The 10,365-nt window shown below is 56.3% G+C and overlaps 1 protein-coding gene across 1 annotated transcript; it reads right to left on the bottom strand.

Annotated features, from left to right (window-relative positions):
- Positions 1-5,811: 5,811 nt before the first annotated feature.
- On the bottom strand, positions 5,812-9,914 carry LOC144266736 (glycine N-acyltransferase-like protein 3). The gene is made up of 6 exons (XM_077820231.1): positions 9,839-9,914; positions 9,537-9,667; positions 8,383-8,490; positions 8,086-8,206; positions 7,601-7,721; positions 5,812-6,268 (listed from the first exon to the last, which is right to left on the bottom strand). The coding sequence occupies exons 1-6, from the start codon at positions 9,912-9,914 to the stop codon at positions 5,812-5,814; spliced, it is 1,014 nt and encodes a 337-aa protein (XP_077676357.1).
- Between the last annotated feature and the right edge of the window lie 451 nt (positions 9,915-10,365).

The following is a 10,365-nucleotide window of genomic DNA, read 5'->3' as shown; positions in this document are numbered from 1 at the left end:
TTCCCCAGCGCGGCCATCTCGGCACCGACCCCCAGCGACTGGCCAGCCAGACGGGCGCTCCCCATCTCGGCACCGACCCCCAGCGACTGGCCAGCCAGAGGGGCACTCCCCAGCGTGGCCATCTCGGCACCGACCCCCAGCGACCGGCCAGCCAGAGGGGTGTTTCCCAGCACGGCCGTCTCGGCACCGATCCCAGGGACTGGCCAGCCAGAGGGGCGTTCCCCAGCGTGGCCATCTCGGCACCGACCCCCAGCGACTGGCCAGCCAGAGGGGCGCTCCCCAGCGCGGCCATCTCGGCACCGACCCCCAGCGACTGGCCAGCCAGAGGGGCGTTCCCCAGCGCGGGCGTCTCGGCACCGACCCCCAGCGACTGGCCAGCCAGAGAGGCGTTCCCCAGCGCGGGCATCTCGGCACCGATCCCAGGGACTGGCCAGCCAGAGGGGCGCTCCCCAGCGCGGCCCTCTCAGCACCGACCCCAGGGACTGGCCAGCCAGAGGGGCGTTCCCCAGCGCGGCCATCTCGGCACCGACCCCCAGCGACTGGCCAGCCAGAGGGGCGTTCCCCAGCGCGGCCCTCTCGGCACCGACCCCAGGGACTGGCCAGCCAGAGGGGCGTTCCCCAGCGCGGCCATCTCGGCACCGACCCCAGGGACTGGCCAGCCAGAGGGGCGTTCCCCAGCGCGGCCATCTCGGCGCCGACCCCAGGGACTGGCCAGCCAGAGGGGCGCTCCCCAGCGCGGCCATCTCGGCACCGACCCCAGGGACTGGCCAGCCAGAGGGGCGCTCCCCAGCGCGGCCATCTCGGCGCCGATCCCTGCAGCGGAACCTCTGCTGCTGCTCTGGTTGGGCAGGGCAGCTCTGGAAGCTGAAACCTGTGAAGGGGCTTCCTGCTGTGAGCTGGCCCTGCTCTGAGCTCTGCTCTCGGCAGGGACAAGGGGCTTCTGTGAGCTCTGAGCTCTACTCTGGGCAACTACTGCAGGGAGAGGGGACAGTTACTGTACGAGCTCTAAAAGAGTGACACAGAGAAGCCCTGCTGTCAGCTCTGCTTCAGCACGGAGACACCAGAGGCTTCCTCCTTCCTGCTCTGAGGCAAGGATATGGTCCCCTAAGGAGAGGGGACAGTTACCGTAGCATCTCTAAAAGAGCGGCATAGAGAAACCCTTTGGTACCAGATGCAACAAACCTCCCATCTAGGAAGTGTTCTGCACCTTCCCAACCATTGATACCGACTACAGACACTCCTCTGGGGTTCTGGATGGAGCCCATGGTAGCACAGGTGCTCTGCTGCTCTGGAGACCTGTGGCCTCAGTACCCAGGGAGAGAAAATTACCATATCGTCTCTAAAAAAGTGGCACCAACAAACTTTTTGTACTGGGCAAAACTCTCATTTAAGGAATGCTCTGCCCAACTATCGGTACTGAGAATGTACCATGGACCCTCCTCTATGGTACCAAATGGACCCATGGTACTGCATGAGCTCTGGTACCCTGGATACCTGATGATTAGGGAAGAACCACAATCCCCATTACTTGGTACCAGGACCCCGGTATCTAGCACATCCCGGCACCCAGAATCGTTTTAGCACTGGGCTGTATACTGCCAATACCCCAGTCAGCGGCACCCTCACCCACTGACAAATCTGACACTGGCCAGGAGGAGATCATTCCCTGGCCCTTCAAAGTGGCCCACCACCACACTACAAGGGTCATCCCCAATTCCATCACGTCAACCGCCTGTGCCTGCCTTCCTGCCTCTCCTCCCAAGGCCATATTGTAACTCTTCGGGTATATACACACGCATGGCGTGACCGTCTCTGGTGTCTCTCAGGGAGAGTCCACCAGATGATTTGCTACATCCTGGCACCTGAGCCAGGGCAGGAGAAAGCTTTTTCAGAACAGAAAAGAAGGGGAAGAAGAAGAAAAAAAACCCACCTGAAGAGGAAGCTACCTCTTCAGTGCACTTCTCCTCATCTCTCCCAGATGAGACTGTGCTGCCCACCCCGCATCACTTAGTGAAGATTTCAGAACTTTCTGGATCTTACCAAGAGGGAGGCAGACGAGCTGCAGATTCCCTTACAGGAGGTGGCAGATACATATCACAAGTTGGTGGAAGTTCTGCACACTACTGTCTCATCTAGAACTGTCCTCCCAATTAATGAGCTGATTCTAGATCCTACCAAAATCATCTGGCAGAGCCAGCCTCCATAGCACCAACCATCAACAGAGTGTAAACAAAAACAACCCTACATCTCTACCCAAAAAGGCAGACTTTGTTTTCAGCATCCGCAACCCAGCTCCATCATAGTGGATGTGGTTAATGCATGAAGCAAGCAACATAATGCCAAGTCAACTCCATATGATCAGGCTTCGCAAGATGGCGTATTCATCAACAACATTACTGTTTAGAGTCATAAATTACCAAACTGTCATGGCCAAAACAATTTTGTTAATCTTGGGAAACCCAGGATGTTTCTGAAACATTACTGGAAACACAAAAAGAACAGATTCAGACCATTCTTAGAGAAGGTCAGTTAATAGCCAGACAGGTCCTAGAGATACCACTGGATGTAGCTGTTACAGCTGCTCGCCCAGTCTCCATGACAGTGGTACTGAGGTGGGTTGTGGGTTGTTTTTTTGTTTGTTACACCTCTCTAGATTGCCCAAAGAGCTACAGACTTCCAATTTGAAGGGCCAAACTCTTTGCGGAGAAGACAGATTTTCTCTCCACATCCTGAAGGATTCTCAGACCGCACTACACTCCTTAGGAATCTACACTGTGGAACAGAAGAGAAGATATACCTCTCAACCACACCACAGATCACAATCTTCTCAATACTCACCATCTCTGTGCTGTTATGAGCCACAGTGTAAGAGGTCCAGGGCTCAAAACTGAGAACAGGCTGCACCCCATTTTTTCTCACGACAATAAGTGAATACTGAATTCAGAGATATGTATCAAGATATAGCCACCCTTTGGGGAACCCGGCCTATGGATCTCTTCGCTACTTATCGGAACAAGAAAGGTCCTTGTTACTGCTCCAGGGTCGGCTTCGGGAAACATTCACTGGCAGTTGCCCTCACCTTCCCAGGGGACAGGGCCCACTTGTATGCCTTTTTTCCCAGTTTCCTACCCTATCCAAGATTCTGTTGAAAATTCAACAAAACAAAGCGAGAGTTATTGTGATTGCCCCTCTTGACTATGAGAAGTCTGGCTCCCTTACCTGATGCAGATGGCAATATGCCGTCCTGTTCCTCTGACGTCAGCCCATTTCTCACCCTCTCTCTCAAAACAATAGGCTGACCCTTCACCCCAACCCATGGGTCCTCCACCTCCAGGCTTGGATCTTTCTTTGTTCCAAGGCTTAGAAGCAGAATGCTCTGTCAATCTGAAACACATGTTGCAACACAACCACAAGTTGACCACTCCACATACCTATCTACAAAATGGAAACGACTCCAAGTTTGCACCATTCCAAACGGACAGACCCAACCTCTTCTTTCCTCCCTTTCATTTTGCACTACATTTTAAACTCTCACTCAGCTCCCTTAAGGTACATCTCATGGTGAAAATGGCTTCCCACTTGGAGTTTGCTCAACCACTAATGCGTAGATTCTTTAAGGGCATTGGGACTCTCTTCCCCCATATGACATCACCTGCTCCAGCCTGGGACTTTAATCTAGTTCTCAGGGCTTGGACTAGACCACCCTCCGAGTCCAGGGCAACTTGTTCTCTCTTATACCTGTCCATGATGACAGCATTTCTAATTGCCATCACCTCAGCTAGGCACATAGGAGAAATAGCGCCCCTGATGGCACACACATCATTCACGGCCTTTGTCTTTTAAAAAAAAAAAAAGTAACTCTAAGGCCATATCCCAAGTTTCGCCTTACTTTTTCTGCACTTTCCATATGACTCAACAGATCCATCTCCCTGTTTTTTTTCCAAAACTACATTGTGAGAACTGGGAGACAATTGTGCATATGCTAGATATTAGAAGGACATTAGCATTCTACTTGGACAGGACTAAGGACTTCAGGAAATCCCCTAAACTCTTCCTTTCATCCACAGAAAGATCCAAAAGCTCTGTGATATCTCCTCAAAGACTATCCAAATGGGTCTCTAGTTGCATTAATCACTTAGCAAGGGTGCAACTTGCTTCCATCCATATGCACTCCATGAGATCAGTTCTTACGTCAATCACATTCCATAGGGATACCCCTATCTCCCCAATCTATAGAGCAATGATTGGGGCCTCTGTCCATACTTTCACAGAACATTATGCGATCACTGAAGATTTGGCTACTTGCACCACCTTCGACTCCACAGTGCTCTCTGTTTTAAAAGACTCCGCTCCAAAGTCCCAGCTTCCAGTGGTGGGTACTGCTCTGGAGTCACCTAAAGTGGAGCACCCATAGGGACACTACTCGAAGAAGAAGAGGAAGTTACTCACCTTGTGCAGTAACGATGGTTCTTGGAGATGTGTGTCCCTATGGGTGCTCCACAACCCGCCCTCCTCCCCTCTACTTTGGAGTTCTCTATGGGGCTCTGTGGTAGAGAAGGAAGTGAGGGGGGTTCGCCCGTGCAGTGCTAAAGAGCCTTGAGGCAGACCACAAGGGAGGGAGAGCACATGCGCGGGCTCAACGGGACACTGCTACCAAAGGGACACTGCACCCATAGGGACACACATCTCCAAGAACCATCGTTACTGCACAAGGTGAGTAACTCCCTCTTGTGAGGCCCTAGCTGTAATTCTGCCATCCCCGTCACCCACGAGGTCCCAGCCGTGCCAGGGAGTGCTGCCACAAAGGTGTCCTCAACAATCAATTTAATTGCAGCTGGGATCACAAAGCCCCAATTGCTTCCTGCTATCAGTCAATGCCGGTGGGTGGAGTTAAGGGGATTTGGGTGTCTTGGCTGTGTGGTGCTGAATTTAACACATCTGGATTGGGTTTGAGTGTGACTTCAGGCCGGAAATCTTTGGGGATAGTGAAGTTTGCTTTGAGGATAATCAACATCCCCAGGAGGTATTTAACCCATGAGTTACTGAGACAGACTGGCCCTTGAGGGAGTCCTTGGCACGGGAACACTTTCGGGCTGGATAGTATCAATACGGAACAGGTATTGTGTGTTAGAAACATCATGCCCGGCACGTTGTGCTCAAGGAGATGTTGCTGAATGGGGACCTATTGCACAGCCCCTCCTGCCCCGTTTAAAGCTGCTACTGTTTGTATTGTCCAGGAGTGGCGAAAGGAGCTGATGAGAGCAGACTGCAATGGCGAGAAATGTGACAAGCCCCAGAGAAGCGGGGGAGAGGGAGATCGGGAGATGTCTCTATCAGGGTGTGGGAAGGGTGACACACTGACTGGCGGAGTTAGAGATGCAATAGGCTGAGCAGGATGTCCCAGGGAAAGCAGGGGAGCAGAGCAGATGCAGGAGGAGGGTGAGCATGTAACTTGATTAGGTGGAAGATCATTGAGCCATTGCTGGCGTGTCTGGAAGAGGAACTGGGATGGGGCAGTGTAGTGGAAGTGGGATGGGGGTGCTGTGTGTACGGGTCTTGGGGGTAGGGTCCACCAAGGAGGGCAGGTTACGGTGCTCAGGAGAGTAGGACAGACCCTCTAAAGATGAGTATTGGGCTGTGGGGGAGGGCAAGGCCTTTGGGGCTGCGGGTAGCAGGCCCCATGTGAGGCTGGCGCTGGAAGATGTTACTGGTTCCACTGGGCATAACACTGATCCCCAGACTCCCCCACACCCTCCCTTGGCTTCCCTTAGCCTCAGCCTGACAGGTCCCCTGGGTGGCTAGGCTGGGGACTCATGCGGGGGCTGTGCCCGCCTCTGGGCTGGGGGTTAACGTGTGGGTTCTATGCAGTGCTATGTTCTGGAGGATGAAGTGGCACCAGTTGGGCTGGCACTGGAAGCCCTGCCTCTCCTGCAGCCTCTGCATGGGGTAGTTGTCCACGGCCACGTGGCAGTAGCTGGGATAGCCCCATGTGTGCATCTGCTTGGCCATGACATTCAGCAGCACCTGGATGTAGCCGCGTCCCCGGTGCTGGGGCAGGGTGTAGCCGTGAGTCATGATGCCAAATGCGTCTGTAATGATCCAGCTGACAGGGCGTCCAGCAGCGTCCAGGAGGCAGACACTGGGGAAGTGGCGGATCAGGTTGGCCAGGTACCTCCTTCTGTTGTCGTTCCCCCCGAAGGCCCACGTCTCATTCAGCAGGTCGGCATGGGAAACATCCAGGGATGACAGCCTCACAGACAGGTCCAGTCTAGGGGGGCAGAGAGCAGCAGGGCCAAGCTCCAAGGATCAGTGATCGGGAGTCAGACCCCAGAATCATGAGGTTGGCCCTAAGATCATGAGGCTTTTTTTAAAGATTACGTTGTGATTGCTGGTGTCCCTTGATAGTTGAACTCCTTCCACCTCCGCGTGTTGCCAACACTCCCAGATTTATTATTCTTCCCACTGCAGAAGCTCCTAGTCCCACATCTCTCCATCTCCCATACAGCAATTCATTCTGCCCCATCAGTTCTGCCCCCCACAGTCACCCATCAACTCTGTCCCCAGCCTCCCCTCTGCACCTCGTGATGTTGTTCCACCCCTCCCAGCCCTGTGGGGGCTGCAGCGAGCTCTCCTCTCCCAGGCCAGGTGTTCCAGGGAAGGGGGAAGCCCAGGCACCATCTTGTGCCCATTGCTCACAGGAAGGGATGGGGAGCAGAAGCGATGTCACCCTGAGATGCTGAGCAATTCTTGCTGCCTCTTCCCCGCCTCCCCACTCCACCCATGACAAGGGTGTCACATTACTATGGGGAGGGGCAGGGAACTCTTACTGCAGCAGCTGTGAGAGGCAGCCAATCAGAGGGGGCTTCCCCCCCCCTCCCGGCAGAGGGGAATTCCCATGAAGGTCATCATGAAACCCCGCCAAACTCATGGGACTCAGCAAAGGGGGATGCTGTAGCCAAGTGGAGGGGGGAGTTGGCTGGCTCAGGGGGTGGGGAATGGGACACTAACCCACACAGTGGCAGCTCTGCCTAATGTCCCTTCTAGTTAGAACTGAGTGTCTCATTTCCCTTCCTGGTAGAGACGCCCTCTGGGTATCTGCCCCTCCTGGGGTTCTGGGTGAGGAGCCGAAGTCTGAACAGGCTGTGGACCGGGAAGGTTCCTCTCCATCCTGGTCCAGGACAGATGTGGTGAAGGGACAGGTGAGCAGAGTCGCTCACTGCCCAAGCCCAGCCAGGGCTGATAGCTATTTGCAGGAGTGCCCTTCCCCAGGGGCTGTGGATGGGTCCCATTGGTCATTTGCATCAGGGTTTTCTGGCAGAGGCTGGGGCCCTGTGCAGCAGCTGAACAGGGCCCTCCCCATACCTGGCCCCACCCAATGGCTATGCTCCCCAGTCCCAGCGGGGTCCCTGAGGGAGGCTGGGCTTAGCGCCAATCCCACTGGGATTCTGCTGGCGGCAATAGAGCCCCAGGCCCTGTATGGGGAATAGGCAGCCAGAGCGTGGGTATCCCAGTGCCATGCTGGCCAATGCCCCAGCCTCTCAGGCTGTCCCCTTCCCTACCACACCCCCTGTGGGGTCCTGTGATGCAGGCAGACACTGACCGGATCTCAGGCATGGTGCTGGGATCTGGGTGGAGGTAGGTGAAGTAGCGGGATGCTTCCAGCTGGACTGCCTTAGCCTTGGCGATGTCCCTGGAGGCCTCGTACACCCCATTCTGGAGCCCTGCAGGTGGCAGGAATGCACCGTGAGCAGTGGGAACGGGGACTGTAGGGTGGTGAGAAAAGGGTCCATATGTGTGGGGTGCTCAGCCTGGCACAGGGGACAGGAGTCTGAGCTTCCAATCCCCTAGCCCCAGCCCTCAGGGAAGAGGATGTGGTCAGGTAAGCTGACCGCTGCCCAGCCCTCGCAAGGGGCTGCCCCATAGGTACCTGACCCCAAAGAGCTCATGGGAGCAGCTGTGCAGCCTCGGGGGAGCTGAGGGCTTCGGGGCTGGCACTGTAGGGTGGGATCCAGGGGTTGGGCCCAGACATGATGTATCTGCTCAATCGCTGTGTGGCTCTCCCCAGTCCTGTGGGGCGCATGTTACCGAGGATGCAGAAGGCCTGGCCCCAGTTGACGGCACTGCCCAGCAGGGCCTGGTTGGCGCCTAGGTCCCGGTAGAACGCTGCGTATGTGTTGGTGTAGAAATCAGCGTTGTCCGATGCCACCTGCCAGGGGAGACATGGAGCAGGGTGGCGAACTCCCAAAGGAATGACTGATCTGCCTGCCCACCCTGATCCAGCCTGAAAAAGGCCCCAAATCCCAATTCTCCTCCTCCCCGCCCCTCAACCCCGCCTGAGCCAGCCAGTCCCCCAGGTGCAGCACGGTGGCTAAGGGGCGGCACCTCTCTGTGCGGCCGGGTGAGGATGGCTTTGAACTCGGGCCATGTATCCACCAGCACTTCATGTCCAGCCGGGTTCCCGCGGTTTATGTTCATCACGACACTGTGAACCTGCCAGAGATACAAGGATGTTGGGGATCAGAGCTGGAGGAGGGACAGCAATTCCCACTCTCACGACTGTGCCAGGAGCCTCCAAATGTTTATTGTGCGGTTTCAGCGTCGTGGTCTTCTGCGCCTTCTCCGAGTGTTTTTTGCCCTTCCCCAAAATGGCCGCCCTCTCCTGTCCCTGACAGTATGGCTGACACCACAAGCTGCCCTTAGCCAAGATGGCTGCCTCCTCAGAATGATTTCACGGGGGCAAGGCCAGGGAAAATGGCTGCCCCAGGCTTTGGGGAGCAGAGACTGGGGAGTTGCAGGGGAATGTGGGGAGCAGCAAGGAGAAGAGATTGGGGGCTGAGTGGGGGGATGTGGGGTGACACTAGGGTTGGGCGTGAGAGGCAGGGAGGGAATTGTGATGTGGGGGGGTTGAGTGTTGGGGGTAATATGGGGCAAGGTCTATGGGGAGTGAGGGCTGGGCGGGGCTTGTCTCCCCTCCCCCCCACCCCGATTTACTGTCCTGATTTTGGGGTCTGATCCCTAAGTTGTTTTGTGGCCCCTGGGCTGGTATTGCAGGGGAGATCCTGAGCGTGGGGGAGACGGGTCAAAGGGGCTGGTGACCCGCACACCCACTGGAGCCATGTGATGGGCATGGAGCCATGGAGGGAGCTAGAGCTACCCAGCTCTCTGATTAGCTGTCACAGAGCCCGCCCATGCAGTGATTGGCTGACACGGTGCCCACCTGTGGTGTGATTGGCTGATACAGAGCCAACTTGCCCTGTGATTGGCTAGGAAGGTCCCACTGGCTACACTGGGTGAGCAGCAGGAATTGGTGGTGGGTTTGGACTTTGGGAGACACGAGAGGTGCAGGAGCAGGTGGCTGGGAGAGTAGACAGCATCTTCGGGGGAGGGGCCTGCCCCTCTAGCCTGATCTCTAACCCATCTCCCAGGGGAGTCAGAGCGACCTTCCCCTGCTCTCTGCTCCATGACTGGGGCGGGGGTTGGGGGGTTGAGTCCCGTCCCGGGGGTGCGGGCAGTGGGGCTAGACACAGCCATGTCACCTGCAACGTCTCAGGCAGGAGCCTCCGTAGTGTCGCCTCCAGCTGCTGCAGCTTGGAGGAGCAGCTCAGGATCAGCATCTCTGTTGAGATGGGCCCTTGGCAGCTTCCAGAGGTTGTGGCGTTGGGGGCACCTGCGCAGGTGGAGGAGAGAAATGTATCAGTTTCCTGTGTCTGTCACCACAATGTCACCCCAGAAGCTGGCAGGGTGTGTGTAACCTCCCACCCCTGCAATGACAAACCTGCAGTAACAAAGCAGTCTGAGTGCAGCCCCTGTGCTCACCAGAGACCCTATAATAACAAACCAGTCTGTGTGCAGCCTCTGTGCTCACGAAAGATCCTACAGTAGCAATCCCTGTCTGTCTGTGTGGCCCCTGCCATGCCAGGGCTGGTCTGTGCAGGATTCAGATGCTCTCAGTAGCTCCCACTCACCTGGGCGGTCTCTGTGCCAGGGTAAGGGGCAGCCTCAGGGAAGATAGGGGGACAGGGTGTCCGTGAGGCAGTGAAGTCCTTGCCTGGCAGCAGCTGGTCCTGTCCCTGCTGGGTTTCTCCCTTGGAGGCTGCTCCAATGTTTTATCCCTGAGCGAATGAACCATTAACAGTCTGTGGCTGGCCCGGAGCTGGGGCAGCCACGTCCCTGCAGTCACAAGGCACCATTGGGGTCCTTCCCTGGGAAGGGAGGGGCGAGAGGGTTTCCTGGGGCCAGCGGAGTAGAATTCTGAGGAAACACGAGCACAGCCAGGAGTGGGGCATGGGAAAACCAGTTCTGGTGCCCCTCAATCCAGCCCCACAGTCCCTGCTGCCCCAGCTCTGGCCTCCCACCCAGCTCTGC

The sequence above is a fragment of the Eretmochelys imbricata genome, chromosome 6 (genome assembly GCF_965152235.1).
Source record: "Eretmochelys imbricata isolate rEreImb1 chromosome 6, rEreImb1.hap1, whole genome shotgun sequence".
In the NCBI taxonomy this organism is placed as follows: Eukaryota; Metazoa; Chordata; order Testudines; family Cheloniidae; genus Eretmochelys; species Eretmochelys imbricata.
The sequence above is the reverse complement of the archived record's forward strand: the minus strand, read 5'-3'. Positions and strand labels throughout refer to the sequence as shown.

Bases quoted from the DNA above. Each gene is read 5' to 3' on its own strand.
- LOC144266736 (XM_077820231.1), bottom strand. From the start codon at position 9,914: ATGGCAGGGGCCACACAGACAGACAGGGATTGCTACTGTAGGATCTTT. The intron at 9,668-9,838 runs GTTTGTTATTAT...CCACCTGCGCAG, and splicing joins CAGAGGCTGCACACAGACTG to GTGCCCCCAACGCCACAACC. The intron at 8,491-9,536 runs GTGACATGGCTG...TATCTCTGGCAG, and splicing joins TCCTGCCTGAGACGTTGCAG to GTTCACAGTGTCGTGATGAA.